Raw genomic sequence first — 21,832 nt, forward strand, 5'->3', positions numbered from 1 at the left:
ATAATATAATATAATAAAATAAAATAAAATAAAATAAAATAAAATAAAAATAAAATAAAACAAAATAAATTCGAATCAAATCAAATCAAATTAAATTAAATCAAATCAAGGCAAATGAAATAAAATTAAGTAAAATAATATAAAATAAATAGCTTAAGGCCTCAGCTATCCCCTCTGTTAGTTTAAAGTTTTACAAACTTTCCTAACAGCTATAAGTAAATAAAACATAAAATAAATTTAATCTAAATAAAATAAAATCAAACAAAATAGCATAAAGTAACAAAAAATAAATTAAATTAAATTAAAAAAGTAACAAAATTAAAAAATAAGTTAAATTTAAGTAATGTTGCGTAGTACAAATAATAAGTAGAATAAAATGAAATTTTAATTAAATAAAACTATTGCTTGAGCACAAACATACATATATGTATATATGTTAGGTATGTTTTTGAAAAAGAGAAGTGACAAAGAGCTTATCTGATGGGAAGGCTGCGGAGTATTTAAAAACAAACAAAAAAAAGATTATGTGGAAATCTTACGTGCCTAAGGAATTATTTCGATTATTCCAGTAGAACTATTTAAAACAAAAAAATTGTACTGCTGAATGTAAAAGCGCGGTTCTACGGTCAGCCATAAAAATTGTTGTTTGAAATCGCCCTGCAAAAAGATGTACGGGGAACTTTTCTTTGCCTATAGAGTTGTCCGGTTATGTATGTATGTATGTATTTATACCATAAAAAATCTTCTCCTAAAAAGCATCCGCCATTCGGTGGCGCCATACATATACATATGTATGTTCTACATTCATAATTGTTATTTAAGGGCGTTGTTTTACCGCCCGTGCGCGCCCCACTCACAAAATATGAAGCTTCTCAATAAGAAAGTAAACAAATTTTCCGCTGACATATTAATTTAATTAAATATTAATGTACCAGTTAATTATAGAATACAACACTGGTACGAATAAATTTGATTACNAAATTTGATGGGCGTGCTTTACAGGTAGTCGCAGCCAGAATTACATTTATAACGGTACTTCTAAGCAATATAATCAATATTTAATAAGTATGTACCCATAATACTCGACTGCTTTTAATTTAAGTGCAATAATGTATGACAATACGCCCTCCATCATCACTTATTGTTGCGATTGATTTGTGGTTATTCAAGGTTAAGTTTGGCTCAAGATAATAACTTGACAAATAAGTAGAGACTGATCTTATTCGTATTTAATAAATATCTTTATGTCCACACTTATTATTTCAAGAATAATGAATGCATACGTGGTTTTGATTAATTTTTCATTCAATTACAAATGTAATTATGTGCAGCTTGGGGTTGATATTCACTACCCTTATACTAATTTCTAGCCCACGTGGCTTTGTGGCCGAATAAATGAGGTTATAAGTACGTAAATTATATTGATTTGCGCTTTTGTTCAGGTTTTTTAGAAGCTTCCTAAAGCCATACAAATTCTTAGCGCCGTGAAGTTATATATTTCCTTTCCATGGCAAAAAAATTAATTTCGGCCATTTGCATTAAATCGAAATCAAATTATGTGATTAAATTTTCAATATATCTGAAATTGAAGAGCAGGCTATTAAATATTTTTCTACCTCATCAATTTCATCCATACAAATAACTGCATTGGCGCCTCACCCCAATAAACAATTTTCTGAGTGCTCAGAATTTATGAGTCTAAAATGAGACTTTCTTTCGCCATAATTGTGATTCTTAGACCAGTCAACGAGACTGACTTATTTCGAACTCTTTTGGTGCACCAGATTCTGACTTGAGCAAAACCAACAAAGTTCAGGTAGAGGTACATATACATAAGTTTATTAATAATCAAAATTATAAATAATATTTGTTATTAAGACACAGAAAGATGTCATAATGGCGTGCCCTTCCAAAAAGAAAAATATGCTCTTTTCTGGATCTTTTTGGGCTCATATTGAGGATAAAGTTAGGTTAAGTTATAGCGCTTGCCACTCTCTCTGCACAATCCGGCAGATAGGCACGCCTAAACCAATTTGTCCCAAAGCCACTATTTACGAGCTCTTATGCCTTTCCCTCAGTTTCCCGGTATTACACTGTGGCCGGGTACCCATACCACATTAATGGTGACTTTCGCGGCGAGCTCCTTTAAGGTACTTCCGCTTTCGGCAACCACTGCGCTGAAAAGACGGATGTTTGCTTAGCGTTTGGAGATGTTTTCCCGTTCTTGTGAGTGCAATGTCGTCGGCATATGCTAAAACGTGGCAGCCGGTATTCTGCAGTATCAGGAGAATTGAGTTTACCTTTCATTGGATGTCTTGCTAAGGACGCGCCCCTTAACTCTGATGAGATAGTTCTCTTCTCAAGAAGAAGTCTTCTAATTTCGACCAGAGGCCGCTCCAGTCCTACCTGAAAGATTTCCCCAAAACGGCATCTGGAAGAATATTGTTAAAGGTGTCCTCTAGGTTAAGAAATATACCTAAGGCAAATTCCATAAAGGTGAGTCCTTTTTTTTTAATTTGGGGCACAATTTCGTCCTCGAATTTGCCTTCATAAAAATCACTCCGCCACGTCCTCTTATGAAACACGCTGTCGGGTATGTGCATCGAAAAGTATTTCTATAGTTTTAAGATGTAAGGACATTGGCCTGAAGTCATTGGATTTGACGTGAGAGACTCTTCCACCCTTCGGTATGAAGATTACCCCAGCCTTGGTCCATTCTCTAGGAATGTGACAAAGGCTAAGGCATGCATTGAAAATGTTAGCAAGCATTGGACACAAAAGGTCGACCGCTTGCCATTATGGCATCAGCTCCACTCATTTTAATGGCCAAGAAATGGTTATCTAAAATTGGTTGTGGTCACAGCAGCGTAAAACTGGCCGAAGGTTCTATGCGCCCGATTAAGGTGGAATGTATCAAAAACAATTTAAAAAATCTGCAAATTTCTTGCACCGTCTCATCACATAATACAGGGCAATTACCCGACAAACATATTTTTTATTGCACAGAGTCTAATCTATCCGAGGAGCCGGATGGAGGGTCTGGACATTCCAGATGCATATTCGTAAATCGTAGTCTGGTTGCGTTTGTGAGGGTTGTCAACGGCTAGACGGATTAACTAACCGAGGCTTCGTTGATTTATTCGTTAGTCATTGTTTTTACGTAGCGGGTCCCCAGTCGAGTGCTCAACCCAATGATGGTGGTGTGGGTGGTTTGTCCACTCCCTAGTGTATGGCTATCAAAAACGTTCCCACACGCGTGAACTCCAAGCTTTTTACAACTGAAAAAGTATAATTCTAGTGTCTAGTTCATTGCTCAAGTAAGACGTCGCTAAACTGAAATATAACTCAGAACGGCCCCTGCAAACGAAAATGAAAACCTCGGCAAGTTCATCCACCGATCTCTCGAATAGAGTCTAAGTCCCTTTGTGTACTGCTTTAATGTCACAGCCCGGTCTCAGCGTGACATCTTCCGGACTGATAACTGATCAACTGATCAATGTTGCATTACTTTTAAATTAATTAAATATTTGTTAAATTGTTGTGTGCAGCTAAGAAATTGTTCTCTTTTTATATTTATTACTTCCATAATATCGCAACGTGCATTCGATGCTTTTACAGATTTTTCGAAAGAAAACCAGAAAAACATGTGACACTTTAGAACAACAACTACGAAAATATAAATATTTATTTTCTATGCATCTATTGCAATTAAGTATTTGTATGTTAAAGCACTAATCAGGTAGCATTTTCTACTCAAACAGTTTATGAGTCTATCAACGGTTTCGATGCAGCTGATCATACCGAACATTTCAGCGTTAGTCCCTTAAAACTCCGGATCTTCGTGTCTGCAACTGAACTACAAATATTAATACCAATTTAGGTTCATTTGTAGTCAAATTATTATGCATACATATACACTACCTTCACTAAATATCGCAACTACTCCGTGTAAGTGTACTGAAAGAGCGCCGCTGACGGAGCACGCATCGGCACCAATTGGCTTTGGCCATTCGGATTACGAAATACCATATAATCACGACCGTTAATTAAGCGCCGCACACCACCTGTGCCACCGCCACCTGGCATCTGACCATTGCCTAGCAGCACACCGGCACCACCACCACCACCAGCCAGCGCACCAAAATTTCCACCAATACCACCACCACCACCGAATTGTCCAGGACGCCGCCAGCGATTAAAGTTAGTATCCTTACTCAGGTGAGTCGCTTCATTGTGCTGTTGATTTTGGTGGCGTTTGCTGCTGAAGATGCTCTGATATGGCGGTGGTGGTGTAATATTAGATTCCGTGGGTGAGGCAGTCAAACGCTGTTTATCACTATCCGTTTCTATTGGACGCAACCAACGTGGCGCATGCACTGATAATCCATTTGTTGTGCGTCCAATGCCGTGACGCGCCCATTTGCTTGCCTCACGACGGCTATTCAGGTAGCGGAAAAGAATTTCGGTGAAGAATACAACCATAGCGGTGGCAAAGCCGGCAAACATAATGTGGTAGGTCATCATGAGATCGGTGTTGCGTAGCTGCCGCTCGGTGCCAGCGAGATTTTGTGGACAAATTTCAGCATTGGGTAGATTCTTTGTCGACAGGTACTTGATGATGCCCGATTCAACGAGGTTGAGGAGTCTGAAAGGTAAAGCAACATTAACGTTAACGCACATATACGAAAATAGAGCACTATTAAACTTCTAAACTTTGTAAGAATTTATAGAGACGGATGCTTAATAGGTTAGGTTAGGTTGGGTTGAAGTGGCTACCAGCGACCCCCCTAGTACACAAACCCTCCTACTCAAGCCATCGTGTGGATTTCGCGAAACCCAGAAACCCTATGTCGGCTAGGTCTTCAAAGAATCCTCAACCGATAAACTTTCGTTTTCTTCTACAAAGTGCGGGGCATTCGCGTAACATGTGAAAAGTTATTTTAGATATTTGGAAAATACGAAGGCTCTTGTGTGGAGCATTTAACCCAAGCATATTTACAAGTCTCCAACATCAAAAAGGCATATAAAAAGTGCTTAATATAAATGTGTGAGTTAGGTTAGTTGATATTCCTAGAAGGCTTTCAAATTGAGTTTATAGACTATATGCAATTGAAGAGATTGTAGAGATCTTCAGCATTCCTGAACGCATATCGAATTAGGCGTTACTGACCCGAGGGCCGTAATAGCAACTTGACTGTTCACAACGAAGACCATATTAGATGGAGACGGACGATCATGCGTACCAGCTTCCCCGCCAGGTCAATTTCATACATACATATATCTCAGTATGGAATACGCTGCCGTTATGTGGGCATCTTTTGAACTGTCACAAAGAGAGTTTCTGAGACAAGGCGACAGTGTTCATTTAAATAAAATCGGCTGTGAATGTCAATGAATATGTATGTAGACTAGATCTCTCCATGACCTTAAAAAAAAACGAGTAGAGATTGATAGATCGAGAATCTTTTGCTATTTTCTCGGCTTTATCAATGGCTTTGTAACTAAGGAGGAGACTGTCGGTCCTGTAAGTAGTCATTATCCAGGGATATCTTGAGGTCATCGTTCGTTGGAGCATGGCTGGTGTGATTCCGTCTGGACCCAAATATTTATATTCCAAGCTTCTTTATCTTCTGCGACGATTTCATCGGCTGGACTGCGTCCTCGCTATGTGATAGGGGTCTGTAAGTGATAGTGTGAGCTTCCTTTAGATGTACTAATATTTCAAGACTGTTTTCAGTGTTCCCTCGTTCTGGCTTTTCCAGGAAGTTGAGATGAAGGGAATAGTTAGAAAGACATCTTCTGAGTCAAGGTCCCAACAAAATTTCGAGCGCAGTGCTAAAAGAATTTCTTTTTGCATATTTTTGCGCATTCTTGGTAAACTTCGGTCTATAGATTGGGAGGGTTGCTATCGGTACCAGTTGTCATAAGACTCGATATGTTAGCTCGTTAGTAGNAAATAGTGAGAAAGACATCTTCTGAGTCAAGGTCCCAACAAAATTTCGAGCGCAGTGCTAAAAGAAATTTTTTTTTGCGTATTTTTGCGCATTCTTGGTAAACTTCGGTCTATAGATTGGGAGGGTTGCTATCGGTACCAGTTGTCATAAGACTCGATATGTTAGCTCGTTAGTAGTAGAAACACTATATCCAGTTGATCTGTTTAGCTCGGCTCCTTCGAATACGGAGGTGCTGCTCCAGACACCAACTGTTGCAGCGCTTACAATATATGTTCACAGTTTGTGTGGTGTCTTTACACTGAGTTTGCTGCCGAAGGACACTAAGTGATGCCACAGCTTCAGCTGAAGCAAGGGTTGCTGCTTCTGTTGGCCTTTTTTGATAATTTTTTNATCCAGTTGATCTGTTTAGCTCGGCTCCTTCGAATACGGAGGTGCTGCTCCAGACACCAACCGGTTGAAGCGCTTACAATATATGTTCACAGTTTGTGTGGTGTCTTTACACTGAGTTTGCTGCCGAAGGACACTAAGTGATGCCACAGCTTTAGCTGAAGCAAGGGTTGCTGCTTCTGTTGGCCTTTTTTGATAATTTTTTTTTTTTTTTATCCATAATTTTTGCCACGACTGGTGGAGTAAGAGAGTGTCCGGCAAACACACGCTGTAGCCGGGTAACGGACTTCGGAAACGCCCAGTATCCGATGGTTCCCGACTGGCCTTTAAGTTCTAAAATAACATCGATAATCTAAACACATTCGTTATGTAAAATTTAGTTGAGAATAGATATCAGTGAATGGAAAATCGACGCTTCTTTAGATGCTACAGGATCAAAAGTGATAGTAATTAAGAATTTATCACAAGTATAATAATATTTACGCTAGTCTATTGTAATAACTAAATATGATTACCATAAAAAAAATGAAAGCAATCATTAATTAAACTTACTTTGGATCAAAGAGTTCACTCAAATTCGAACCTATCGGATAGGCGAATGAACGATTTTTCTTCAAAAACGGTTCCTTGGCCATGGCGAAGGGACAATGCAGNTGTTGCAGCGCTTACAATATATGTTCACAGTTTGTGTGGTGTCTTTACACTGAGTTTGCTGCCGAAGGACACTAAGTGATGCCACAGCTTCAGCTGAAGCAAGGGTTGCTGCTTCTGTTGGCCTTTTTTGATAATTTTTTATCCACAATTTTTGCCACGACTGGTGGAGTAAGAGAGTGTCCGGGCAAACACACGATGTACCCGGGTAACGGACTTCGGAAACGCCCAGTATTCGATGGTTCCCGATTGCTCTTTAAGTTCTAAAATAATGTCCATAATCTAAACACATTCGTTATGTAAAATTTAGTTGAGAACAGATATCAGTGAATGGAAAATCGACGCTTCTTTAGATGCTACAGAATCAAAAGTGATAGTAATTAAGAATTTATCACAAGTTTACAAATATTTACGCTAGTCTATTGTAATAACTAAATATGATTACCATAAAAAAAAAATAAAAGCAATCAATAATAAAACTTACTTTGGATCAAAGAGTTCACTCAAATTCGAACCTATCGGATAGGCGAATGAGCGATTTTTCTTCAAAAACGGTTCCTTGGCCATGGCGAAGGGACAATGCAGCTTCTCATCATTCATGCTTATGGTCTTACGATAACGATAATCAGCATAGAGCAGATGATTAATAGCCGGTCTATCGCGTACAAATACGTAGCCATCCTTTTCAACAAAATTCTGCAAATTGAAAGTATCATTCGAACTGCGCGAAAATACGGCATGATTGTTGCGTATCATATTATACAGCATGGAGAGGCTCTCATTGGTCTAAAAAGGTTAATAATCAGTTACATAAAAAAATTGAATAACAGTTATTTGTCGGAAAGCAAAGTAGCGAAGTAGTTAAAATATGGACTTTTAATAAATAACTACGTCAGGGCGTATGGGCAATATATATCCTAATAGAAATATAAATGTATACCCATACATACATATATGTATTCCCTTGGCAAAGTATGTAAATATTAACATTTACCTGATTATAAAATATGAATATGTAGTTGCATGAATACACACATACATATGTACATATGTACATACTTACATTTCTTATAGCGTATTCAACACCACCGCCGCGTGCCGAAACAAAGTGCTTATTCTTGTAAAGTATGTCGTTAACAGTGTTATAGGGCAAAGTAAATCTCGATAGCGTGAGAAAAGCAGTTAAATTGGCTGTATAGAATGAAGTTAATATCGTAATGAATATCCACCAGGTGGCAAAGAGTAAACGTGTCGAATCTATATAAAATAGACATATATAGAACCATGGACTTTAGTACACACATGCAGGCATAGTTATGTAAGTTTATTTTTATTTGACAAATATAAAAATAATTAGCTCATGTGTTTTGCTGTTACATATACGTATTTGTATATGTATTATTATGGCTGTCTGCCTTAGTAAATATGAGCATTTTGGGTGATAAATGCCTGAAAGGTCATGCGAAAAAATAAAAATAAAAATAAAGCAAGTAAAGAAGTATAAGTTCGGGCGAAACCAAACTTTATATACTCGGCGCAGGTATCAAATATCGTCGTTTCAACTTTCTCTAAACTACCTTTGCATGATAAGCTGGGGTGTTTTTTTCAAAATTTCAAACGTTTTCGACAATATGCTGAATTAGACTAGTAATGATATAATTGAACCAAGCTTGGTAAAAATCGATAAAGTGGTTACCGCGATATACCTTTGTAGTCATAAAGAGGCCGGTGCCACGCCCAATTCCTAAAAGTCTATAGTAGTCTTATTTATGGCTAAGAGATTGTTGTAACTATTTACCTGGAGTAAATTAACGTCCTCAATTATTGAAATATCGGACTTTTCGTATTTCTGAAATTTACCTTTTTATGGGAAGCGGGTGTAATTTTGGTACGATTTGAATAATTTTCAACGAAATGCTTTTTTGTACCAAGGTCATTAAATGCACCGAGTTTGGTAGAAATTGATAAATCGTTTACCGAGATACACATTTCTGCTAAGTGGTTATTGCAATCATCGATTTTAAGTGAATTAGCTTCATTAGTCACTGATTTATCGCAGTTTTCATGTTTCTGTGGTTATTGTCCGATTTGAAGCCGCAGTTTTACTATATTTGGCCCATAGTTTTGTGAATATATTGATTGTTTCCTATGTTTTGAAATTTTTTTTGTTTTTGTCCCGCAATACTTCCGTCTATCAGGACACAATTTCGATCAGATCCAGTTTAGGGTTACCGTCCGTCTATGCTATAAGATGACAACTTCTGTCGAAAGTTTGATATTTAAGTGGAAAAGAAAGGCAGATAACTTTCAATTTTTGTACTGACAGCCTAGAGTTGACTGCCGGATGAGAGTTAACTCGTTGCTGTAAAAACGGTCCTCTGGGTTTGAAAGAAAATATTTATTGCGTCTTTCGGAACGTACGAGTAACTTTATTACGAGTGGACTAACAAAAGTTCAGGAAGTTGTCCAAACATGTTTTTAATTGTTATTTTTAAGCTCCATTTTTTCACATAACTACCATTAATTTCAGTACATTTCGTTGATCCGCTTTCCAAAACGGTCCTGAAAATTAATAATAATATTATTTTGCCGCTTACACTTTTGCTAAGTATCCAGCTATTGTAGTTCTCGGCGAGAGAGAAAGAGATAGTGCAGTGTATAAAGGCTATCAGGGGGTCCGAAAGTGGTCCTTTTTAAATAAGAGTTGGAAAACATATAGAACTGGAACTTTAACCAATCAATTGGACTGTAATTTATCCTCATTAATGTCAGTGCGCAGATCACGTATGTATGTAGTATTTATATAGTATACATCTGGTATAATATTTATATTTATAATCCACTTCTTACCTGCGATTGGCGACAAAGTGCTGCCCTGCTTCATCAGCGCGCCATAGACGAACCACGCACAGTGACCTAACGAATAAGGTTTCTGCTCCGCATCGCCAGTCAAACGATTGCGTAATATTATCAGCATATAAATAATAGGACCAACCGCCAGCAAGGATAGGAAAATCAAAATCCACACCCAAAAGTCGAAAGGTGCCATTAGACCGGAACCAGTAGCCGATTCACGTGGCCGCTGCATAACCATAATCCATTCGCCTTCATCCAAAGTTGTTGACGAGTAGAAAACGAAACTATGCTGCTCGCTGAGCGTGGGTATAAAAGCAGCAGCTAGGTCAGCTTCCTGGGAGGAAAATCAAAATATGGTAGGTTGAAACGGCATGCAATAAATCAAGTATGTACATACATACATATGTTCGACTATGGTTTCAAGCGGTAATATGATTGTTTCAAAATGATTATTAATAGTAATTACCTTCTTATACAATATTATTCTATGTTTAGAAGAAATATTTCGAGGGCTTTTATTCAATAGAGGAATTTCTACAGAAACTACTTTGTGATATTAGAACCCATCTGGGACTCACCTATCATAACTAATGTTAACCCTAGGATGCAGTAAGCAGTCTCTAGTCACTAGTAGTGACTTTTAATGGTGAACATGGATTTTGAGACTATTTGATATTCAGTAAGCTGTGTCACGTCTCTAGTCTCAAACAAAAGTCACTAATTTGTCAGCTGGCTCTGAGCTGATCACAAAAAGAAAAATATGCAGGAAAAGATAATTGCTTTCCGTTTTATTTAAAACAAAACGCAAAAATGAAGCAAAGAAATATTGTAATTCTTTAATATCATAAAATTTTATTGGAAAATGTTTTTGAAACTTTAAAATCAAATGATTATATAAAAAAAAAGTAAAACAAACCAAATAAAAATAAGAGAAAAAAAACTAAATAAAAAATCCTCTGCGCCCGAGGAGGACTCGAACCCGGATCACTCGAGCGGCAGTGTAATGCTTTGACCATTCGGCCATTGCGACTGTTAGAGCAGTGCGAGCAAAAGGCGTACATAAAGGCTATCAGTTGACTGTCGGTGTTTGTTTCCACCACACATTATTGGTGAACTTTTAGTGACTCTCTCCTACTGAATACCCAAATCATCTCAAGATACAAAAATAGTTACTAATTGCTAGTCTCAAATTTAGTGACTTGAGGTGAGACCGAATTATTGAAAACCAGCATAATTCTGACTTTGCAATTTAATAGTAAATTCTACTGTCAAGCGTTATACAAGATCAGCATTACAATCACCAATGACAGTTAAGGCTTAGGTGGATTTTTATATCAGAATCTCATTTTTGTGAAAAGTGTATTGAATATAAGCCCTCGATTAGCTACTAACTACAGTGAGTGCCAATGAAAATATTTTGGTTTATTAAAGTTTTATAAATTTTTAAGAAAAATATATTAAACTCTTTAACAAAATCCATAAAACTGAAAGTCACTAACTTTTTAAACCCCCGCTGTTGGAGGGAAATATGCATACAAATTCGCTATCATTTAGTTTACGATAATAATGGAAAAAAATATTTTAATATCTCTGTAAAACTTGTTTATTGAGGTAGCTTAATGTAGATGCAGGGGCTATTGGGGACCACCTATTAAAAAACAAAAAAAAACTAGGATCATCTCGACGTACGAAAACAACACTCTATAAGTCACTCATCATGCCTGTGCTGGTATATGGCTCAGAAGCATGGACAATAACAACATCTGATGAGTCGGCTCTTGAAGTTTTCGAGAGAAAGATTCTGCGTAATATTTACGGGCCTTTGCGCGTTGGCTATGGCGAATACCGCAGACGCTTTAACGATGAGCTGTATGAGTTTTACAACGATATAGACCGAGTGCAGCGAATTAAATTTCAGCTTGGAGAAAGACTTGGTTTCACATTCCATCTCCCATTGGCGTCCGTTGGCACAGAAGAGAAACGACTGGCGTGCTGTTTTGAACGAAGAAGACGAAGAGACTTTTCTTTGAGTTATAGTGAATTATATCCATAATTACATACAAAATGCTGTATACTCTAAATAAAACAATAAAACGGCACTAAATGGACTATAAAACTGCAAGCCCAAGAAAATTTGTAAAATTCTGAATAAAAGGTATGAAACAAAGCGAATTAATATAAGATGATAGCAGGAGTACAAAATCAAAAATGTGCATGTATTTTGTTTTTGCTTTGGCTGCATAAACTGTCAAAATCTGTAAGAGTGTGTGTAGAAACTCATACAAAATTTTTCAATTTGATATCAGAAGCCGTGCGGCGAAACACATACACAAAATCAGCTGAGCTAGTAACACCACCTTGTATAAATTCGCCTTGGTAAGAAAGTTTGACGAAAAATTTACGATTTTTTAACTTTTACAAAGTTTGAAAATTTGAATTTTATGTATTTTGTTGCAGTGTGAACAATATTTTTGTTAAAAATTAAAAAAATTTACACTCATGTATTTTAAATCGACATTAGATACTTAAGGCCAAAAATATATATTTTTTCCAACATTTTTTTTTTTTGTGCAAAAATGCATCTAGATTCTATAGGAACATTTCTGCTTTAAAAAGAAAATTTCGAAAAAAAATTTCGCTTATGTCTTTTTGGCGGTTTCTGCATCTGCCCGCATGGGGCCAGAATTACTGGGTAAACTCTGATAGCAGAAAGTACTGGGGAGCGAAAGAGGGCCTTAGGTAGGCCATTCTTTTGGTTATTTTTTGCTTAAAAGAAATGTATTATCCGAAACAGGACTGACATCAGGTTGCTCTCTATCGGTATTTAACCGGCTATAACCGATTTATTTCTAATATGGTTTGGATTCGTTTGTGCACAGAGACAAAGTGCCGCCTTTGCTTTTTTATTGTCAGAGGTATGGCATGTTGACAAAATGTTGAGAGGCTCTCATTTAATAGTGTGGGCAAGTTTTCTAACCCTGGGTAAGGTTTTTGAGTCGATGAGATTAAAGTTCACTTTGATCGAAATCCTTTAGGTAATAGACGAACACTTGATCAGGCATCGAATAACCACGCCAGCATCGAATACACACATCGATTGAGAACAGAGACATCCTAGTTGGTGGCTTCTTCGATACCGAAGCATTTAATAATGTGCCACCCGTGGCGATAGTAAAACTTCTGACTAATCGCGGAGTCGAGAACAACTGAGTTAGGCTTTTCTCCTGCATGGTTTGTGAAGGAAATTACGCATTGGAGTGTAGTAGTACCTCTGTCCAACGCGCTGACAATGTGACATTCATCGTCAGTTTCTAGATACTCGTATGCTGTGGTATTTAAATTAACTCACAAATTGGTCTGCTAACTGCAAGCGGACCAAACTACTGTTCACCAGGAGATATAATGTTCTTAATGTTCCGCTTTCCTCGATCGGTGGCATTCTCTTGACCGCCAGTACCCATAGCAGCGGTGAAACTCTTCTGCAGTTGAATATAGTGGTTAGCCTCTTCGAAATGACGGGGTGATTCTGTCTAAAATGACTTATTTTCAGACATTGTTAAAGGCCCCTCTAGAGTCTCCTCTGTTCGTCTAACAACATTGTGTAAGGCGGTATTTATCGACTTTCTCTTCATGTTAGCATGTTTTGCTTTTGAGAGCATGCACGCACGTTTGGTGTATAGGTCTATTAACTTTTTCGAGGTCTTTTGAAGCAACGGTATTAGACTAATGGGCTTATAATCCTTAGGGTATGCGTGACTACTTGTGCCCACTTTTGACAAGAATAAAAACCTCGCTTCCAGCCTTAAGTATGTTGCACAGTCAGCAACTTGTCTTTTGACCCACCTTCTGAAGCACCTAACCTAACCAAGCCTTATGTTGCATATTTATTTGTTTTTTGGCGCCCTAGTAATTATAGTATTAATTTCGGTGAGTTTTTCCATCTCAAAGGACTAAGTCTGTTATTCCAAGAGCTGTTTTCTGCAAGTTATTCGAATAGTGCCATACAAATCAGATGTGGACTCTACATACGTATTTATAGGCGCCTAACTTCTTGAAATGCAAGGTGAACTATAAAAAAACCTGAACCCAGTAGATGTATTCAGGAAATCTCTATACATTTTTATCACTAAAAACCGCCAAATTACGAAATCGATTATTTTAGAGACACTTAGTTCCTTTAAAGGCATTGATTATTTTTGGCCCTATTATTCGACTTGATTTATAGAATTCCACTAAAGCGCGCTTTATCAAACTATTGCAACCAAACGACTTAAATTTTAATAAAAAACAAAAAAAAAAAAAATTACAATAACATTAACTGTTTATTTTATACTCACCGAGTTATTCAGCATTTTAATCAGGCTTTTCTCATAATCCTCTCTTGAGCCAATGATATTATCTTCTGGCACGACTACTTCATAAGTGAATTGTAATTGATCCTGCAAGAAGTCGATCAGTTCAAACGCCACACCCTTGCCCACGCGCGTATCATTCTCAATCACCGTATAGCTGAGTGGATAATCTTCCAGCGTGGCAATCACAAGTTTCCTACCCTTAAGCCACGATTTCAAATTATCCAATTTTTCTTGCTTGGCAATAAGAGTTTCAACCGTTTCAACGGGCGCATCTACCAACGTTGGTTCGTTGGTTACCAAATCGGGCGGTAAAGTGACTACCTCACCATTATCATCCAGCTGTATAAGATTTGCGGGCAGGCGTGTACTGTTAAGTGGTGTGCAAGAGAGGCAAAGCGCTGCGGAGAGTATTAATTCAAAGCCGGTCATTGCACGAGCACAGGACTCCGCTTTAGTTTATTGTGAATTTCGTGTCGAACTGATTTTGGTTTTATTTCTTTATATTGTATGTATGTATATGTCGTTCGGTGGTGATAAAATGTAGTAAACACTTTTTGATGCGCCACGTTAAAAACTTAAATTTACACATAACGACGAAATCTAGCTGGCAAAGGACATGCAATTGTCTTTCGATTAAATGTAAATGAACGTTGAAATTTTAGAGGAATTTAAACAATTTTTATTTTTTTATGCACAAAAACCAAATGCTTTTAGAATCACTTGTACTGCAAAGCTGCTTTCAAATTTATTACAATTGAGAGATTCATAACGGTGTCGTAAGTGTCGTATTGTTGTATGTCGTAAACTTTAAAAGCTTAAATAAATGTTTAGAGAACTTGAAACCACCACAACCAACTATTTTTTTATTTATTTTTTTTAGACGTTTAAATTTTACGACATACAACAATACGACACTTACGACACCGTCGTGAATACCGCAAATATTTTTTTATTTCTAGAACACCGTCAACAAGGAACTAAGGCTGTTTATTCATAAACTTTAATGTATGTTTTGGTTGTTTTTTTTTTTAGTTATATAAAAATTCACATGAAAATATATGTATGTGCATACCTATGTATGCACTGATCCTTCGGGCACAAAAACTTCAATGAATATCAAAAGTCACTTACAAACACAGTTTCTAAAAGCCGGGCTCACCAGGGCGTATGACTTAATGTTATTTTTTATAAATTCAAAAACAAAAAATGGGGAAAAAGTTTAAATTATTTGCTTTTGAATTTACATATGTATGTGCCTGTTTAAGCGAGGATTTTATATTTTTATAAATACAAGCTTATTAATACAAACTCTGTAAAAATTGGAAGTTTCTCTCAATGTCAAGTGTCCATAATGAATCCGTGTATGATTAACTACTTCGGTCAGTTTAACTCACTTCCGGCCGAAACCGGAAGTCGGTAATGTAGCCAAAAGATGGAGCATCCCCGACATTGTGAGTACTTCATACTTTTTCGTTATCCATTAAAACACTTTCGTTCATTTTAGAAAACCAGGACGAAGTTGAAAAAGGCACTTCCAAGGAAAAAGTTTCAAACAAATGTTAGGTATTTTTATCCACAGATTCCGAGTTTGTAGTAAAATCGTATATGTCCCATTTCAAAAAAAAAATGACTTCCGGTCAGTTTAACCCACTTTTCAGTTTCAATAATATGCATATGTATCTAAGTCTCGCTGAAATACCTCCGAGTCAAGCTATTGCACAATTCTATATTGCCGTCGCTTTGACACGTTCGCCAACGAATTATTCAATATTTAACAGAAAATGTTTGTTACAATAATTTCGTCATCTTATCGATCGCTGCCTGCAAGTGACCATAAAATTAAAATTAATTTTAATTGTCAACGACTTCATGTACATATTCGCGCAATAAGCACATTATAACTTTTGCATTTTCAAAAAAAAAAAAACGATCTCTTTCGAGAAAGAGAACGAGCCAAAAAAAATGGATTGTATAAATATTTTGCATTGCTATTTTATTATTCTATAACATTATTTTTTTCAGTACCTTTTAACGAAAATAAATAATTTTAAAATCATTTATCTCTTGCGTTAAGTTATCGATTAATACACGATTAGTATATTATTTTTTTTACCTCGCAAATAGTATATTTTTTAAGTATTTGTATTTTAAAGTTATTTGTTAAACGATTATTTCACGCGTTTTATTTAAATTTGCATGCAATTTTTTTTTTTATTATTATTTTTAGTTTTTAGTTAGTTTCTTATTTTTGAATTCACTTGAAATTTTTTTTTTTTTTCACTCGTTCAACTCTTTCCCGCCTTTTCAACCGTTTCTCACCATCGTTCGACATTAACTGTTCTATGGATCTGTGGATGAAATCTAAAATAAAGTTTTACTGTGTTTTCACAAAAAATTATATTCCACTCGGTGACCAACACAAATTTAATGCCAGTCAATACAAAGACAAATAAAAATTATAATAATCATGTGCGCACACAACAGACACACATGCAAACAAAGGCAAGAGTGAATATTAAAAATGCGCTGGAGTTGTAAGCCTACACATACATACATACACAATTGCATACAAACGCAAATACATGCATAGTAGGATGCCTCACTAATTGCCGTTTGCACCAGCAATTTAAGTGAAAAAAATAGTCCTTTCCCTTCCCAGATCCGTAATCTACGATCCAAAATTAAAAGTCTCGGCGTTTTTTTTTTTTGTCATTTTAGCGAGTCAATAAAGTGTTATTCCCTTGAGGGCTTCCAGAAAACTAGGCTGCTGAGTGCCACCGTACTGTGCCTGACCTTTCCCGGTGAATCTACCCAGTTACCTGGTCCATCAAATCGGAGGGGGTGAGTGATCCTGCTGCCGTTTATTGGTGGGTTGCGCTCAAGTGAAGTAATCTGACTGCTACCCGTTTTTGCGCTGTGTCAATGCAAGAGGTCTGGCCCTGTGGTGATTATTCCTCTTCTCTTTCTGCCACCCTGCTTCTTCTGAAACTTCCGAGTCGTTGCTGCTAGGCGACCTGTGGTGTCTGTGTAACTGCTCACGCTTCTGACTCGTGAAGCAGTGCCGAGTCTTGGAGCGGAAATCACCGGTGTGGTGACTGCTATCTGACGTCTCTACATCTCTATTTCTGAAAACAGAGCTGCTGCACCGGTGATCCGACCGATTTTGTATGTTCGGTAGATTATACGGTTATAATTTATGTACCTGTAGTATTCCCAGAAGCACCTCTTTCGCTGGGTTTGCGTGTGTCTTGTCGCTGAGCAACTTATTGGATCCTGGTTGCTCGTCGTATCTAGCGTGCTCAATAAACAGCTCTGCCTCCTCGGCTGCTAAGTGCTCTGGGAAGCTACCCTTACGCCAGACGCTAGTTTGCTAGTGCTGATGCTGATAATATTATTATAGCTGATGCTGTTGCTGTTCCCGCTGCCGCTGATTCTGCAGATGTTGTTGTTGTTTTTTTTTTTATATTGTTCTTATGACCGCCTGCTCGGTGAGGCGAGCTCAGCAGTCTCTTGCCGCGGTGAGGCCGCCGTTACACCACGATGCGGCCCGGTGTCGGAAAAATGCCGTTCGAATACAGCCGGATTATACTTTCCTCGCTGCAAACAGTCAAATGGGCATAACATCTGGATTACAGGTAGCAGTTCTTGGTCGCTGTTCGCCCTCAGCCCTAACCTAGAAAGAGATAAGCGCCGAAACTAGAAGAGCGGCCGCGTTACCCCAATCAAGATTTATCTAAGCCCCCGCAACAACGACGAGGTGGCTGCCCTAGTGAGGGTAGGCCATCAGTTGCTTTATACTGTTGTAAAAGTGCCACTGGGAAGAGATGGTAATTTACTGGCGGTATGAGGATCTACACGCAACCTTTCAACGATTAAGTTGATGAGAGAAAGCCTCTGGGAAAGACAGCAGTTAAACAGCAGAATTTTAGGTGACGTTTTCGGGTGGAAATTCTCCGTAAACCTCAAGTTTAGGCTTCCGGATTACTGCAGTGTGTTTTCATCAGAGCTGGCCGCTAAAATGGAGGCAGTCAATTTTCTGCATAGCAGCGTTATTCCGATTGGATAAGTAAGTATTTACCCTGGTCAGCGAACCATTTACCTCTCTCTCTCTCGGTCGCTTCGAGGTACTTCCATGTGTTAACCTGTTTGGGTACCAGTGCAGAACAACATTGGAGGTTACTGCTATACGGGGCTTTTCTCTCCTGGCATATCCTGTTATAGCCTGCAGACTTATTTCTTAATTGATGGGTTTTTAGTTGGCCCAGCGGGTGATGTGCTTGTGGCAAGGTCTTCGCCTAGCTAACCTAGCACCAACTCTACACTCTTTTTAATACGCTAGGATTTAAACACCTTAGATCGTAACACTTCTGAGGCACTTTCTGGGGTAACCATCAGCTGCCTGCGTAATTTTTTCTTGGGCATGCAGCGTTTTTGCCATCAATCTTATTGATCGCTGTTGCCGTTCAAGGAAAAATCTGTCAATTCAGCGCACCTATCGTTCCACCTAACCTCACTTAATGCAAATATTTTACATTTACATTCTACTGACTTCTGGGGAGATAAGTTTGCTATTTACTAATTCTTTTTTTTTCGGCATACGAACTACCTCGAATTGAACCGAAAGACACGAGCACTGAAGCGAAATTTTTCACATTTCACAATTTGCTTAGGGAAGAAGCACCGGGTTTTCTTTGTCTAGAGCCCGAGGCAGCCTAATGTACAGGAAGGGGAATGCATACAATTAAACTAAATATGTTACCACAAAGGCAAAGACACTGGCGCACGCACACACACACACACACTACTAAATATGGCTCATATATGTATGTACGTATGTATGTTTGTATGCGCAATGTAAACAAAATTACGCGGACAGCAGTCAACAAACGGTCAAAGAGTGAGCCAAATGCAACCAACTGCTTCTATAATGAGTGCTGCCCTTTATGTGCTATGTATGTATGTATGTGTGCGCGTTCATATAACAATAATGCATTAATAACAACAAAAGCAAACAGTAACAAAAATAATAAACATATTTAAACATGCAGACTTTGACAGCAACAGAAAGGAAAAACTATTTCGATTCGTGCCATGAAAAACAAAAACAAAAAAATGTTGAGTCGCTGAGCTGTCGAGTTGGTGGAGTTGCCTGGGTTCTGCGGCAGTGTGCACACTTTCAGTTACTTATCTATATGACACAGCAGACACTTGGAAACAATTTAATTACATTTCATGATGAGATGGTAAACTTTCACCTGCCTTGTGTTGATGTGAAGCGTGTGCGCAGGTTGGAATTGCACAGAATGACATTGAATATTTTTTGTATGTACAAGTGCACATGCACACGCACACATATGTACCTACATAGTTAGCGTTTGACCCTATTCAACTGTAATTCAGAATATAACATTTTTATTAGCCGCTTTACTAGACAGTAATTGTTGGCGAAAACATAAAATGTGCGCGGAGATATGTACATACATATGTATGTCTAATGAGCGCAAGCGAGGCAAGTATTTTGTTGACATTTTGACAGCAAAGTGACCAATGAATTGTGCGTGTTTAGGCTAATTATAATTATTAACGATGCCTCATTAGCAACTGCGATGATTATGATTATTTTTTATTAGGATTCACATAATTTGAAGAGATTAAAAAATATTTCGGAAACATGGCGCGAAGAAGCAAATGAATATGTACATACATATGTATGTAATAACCAACTGATTTACTATTCTGGGCTAACGCTGAATCCATCGTAGTCCGTAGCAGTAGTTCAGATTCAGTAATAGCATTTTCATTGATTTCACATAGAAGCGGACTATGATGGTTTCAGTGATAGCCCTCGCTATGTTGTATTGTTGGCCAACTTTTACATTGGCGCTGTCCTGCAACAGTGCCTTCTGCACTTTAAATATTACTCCACCAAATTGGCCATTACGATTTTACCTTACCCTCCTGCCATTGTGCATTGCATTGCATTCCAAATTGCATTTAAATACCATTTAAGCTGCATTAATATTTAAAATGCTCTGGGCATAGCGTATAGGTGAGTAATTGATCGACACTTTTAACGCTACACTCCTCCATCGCTACATATTTGCCATGCAATTAGTGATGAACGTACATAAGTATGTACATATGTATGTATGTAGTTGCACATATTTCAGTGCACGTATTTACATTTCATGTTAATATATTTACTGTGTACCTACACAGACGACATGGTCAACTGTTGATTTTGACGCTCTGTTTAAATATTATTTCAAAAGCAACTTTGTGCGAGTTCAAACAGTAGGATGGGTTTTTTTTTTATTTTTGTAAACTCGCGACCAGACCCTAGCACTAAGCTAAGACTGTAACGCGAACTAGAAAATCATTTGTATCTCTGTGATGGTTCCTAACCCTGACAATCACAGGTAATGTGTTCCGACGTCTCCTCGTCTTCAAAGCAAAGACGGCAATCCGTCTCAGTGGAAATACTGAGCCGGTGCATGTAAGAGCGCAGATGATCATGGTCCGTCAGAGAGCCGACAAGCAACTTGATATCGGCTCTATTCAGAAGATATATATCTGTCCTAACTAAACGATAATCAAAAAGTCTGGCCTATCTAAGGCCCCCTACCTCTCCCCAGTTCTTACGGAATTCTAAATTCACCGAGGATAGCTAACTGAGTCCGCAAGACTGTTTCGGTTCCACAAGTATGGAGGATGAGCCTCCACCGCCATTTCGTTGGCAGCCTCGTTACCTACGATCCCGCAGTGTCCGTGTTCCTTGCTGACAAAAGTTGAATAGTGTCAAAGCTCTCGTTGATGAACCTGGAGGTGAACAACCTATTGGAAAGGGCCTTTATGGCCGCCTGGCTATAAAGGGGGGTCTAGCCTAGGAGCGACTCTAAGGCCGCGATTAGACACGTTCTCATTGCCCTGTTACGGAAAGTAGATCCATTTTTTAGAGTTTATTCAGACGTGAAATGGCATTCTTTGCAGCGGTTTTGGCCACCAGACTATAAAGGCATAGGTTACAATCGGACGGATTATAATTCGGAAGCTGCATTGGTAAATAAGATAATAGGACAGTCCCATTGGTAAATAGGATAAAATCTTCGAATGAGTTGGTCATTTGCATACATAAATAACCCATTTCCAGTATCAGTGCTGCGCCGGTAGCGTTTTAAAAATCCGCTAAGGAGCTCGGCTCTATAATCCTGAGCCAAGTCCAGTCTCCAGTTAGTTTTTCCATAACAATGGAGGCCTCCCTCTTCCTCTGCTACCACCAATTGAATTCCTTCAGAGCGGGAGCGTCGGTGTAGACATGGGACCGATATGACCAAGCCAGTGGAGCCGCTGTATTTTACTTAATTGCTGCACTATTTCCATGTCGTTGTTAAGCTCATAGCTCATCGTTGCATCGTCTGCAGTGCTCGCCATCGCCAACGCGTAAAGGCCCTTCAATTTTCTTCAAAATCTTTCCCTCGAATACTCCAAGAGGTCGAGATTTCATTTAATGTCGCTGCGACATCAGACTTAAAAAGTCACGCGACGGGGAGGCGCCTTATTTAAAACCTTGGCAAAACTCGAAAGTCGCGAAGGGCTACTTTGAAGCTTGGACGGAACTAAAAATTGCAC

At 38.1% G+C, this 21,832-nt stretch overlaps 1 protein-coding gene across 1 annotated transcript; it reads right to left on the minus strand.

Moving 5' to 3' along the window:
- Window positions 1-3,748: 3,748 nt before the first annotated feature.
- Window positions 3,749-14,632, minus strand: Ir76b (Ionotropic receptor 76b). The gene is made up of 6 exons (XM_017620721.1): window positions 14,186-14,632; window positions 9,843-10,182; window positions 8,056-8,249; window positions 7,477-7,778; window positions 3,922-4,645; window positions 3,749-3,856 (listed from the first exon to the last, which is right to left on the minus strand). The coding sequence occupies exons 1-5, from the start codon at window positions 14,630-14,632 to the stop codon at window positions 3,940-3,942; spliced, it is 1,989 nt and encodes a 662-aa protein (XP_017476210.1). The 3' UTR covers window positions 3,749-3,856; window positions 3,922-3,939.
- Between the last annotated feature and the right edge of the window lie 7,200 nt (window positions 14,633-21,832).

Source organism: Rhagoletis zephyria, unplaced genomic scaffold, assembly GCF_001687245.7.
Source record: "Rhagoletis zephyria isolate East Lansing unplaced genomic scaffold, Rhagoletis_zephyria_1.1 Rzeph_scaffold_02237, whole genome shotgun sequence".
In the NCBI taxonomy this organism is placed as follows: Eukaryota; Metazoa; Arthropoda; class Insecta; order Diptera; family Tephritidae; genus Rhagoletis; species Rhagoletis zephyria.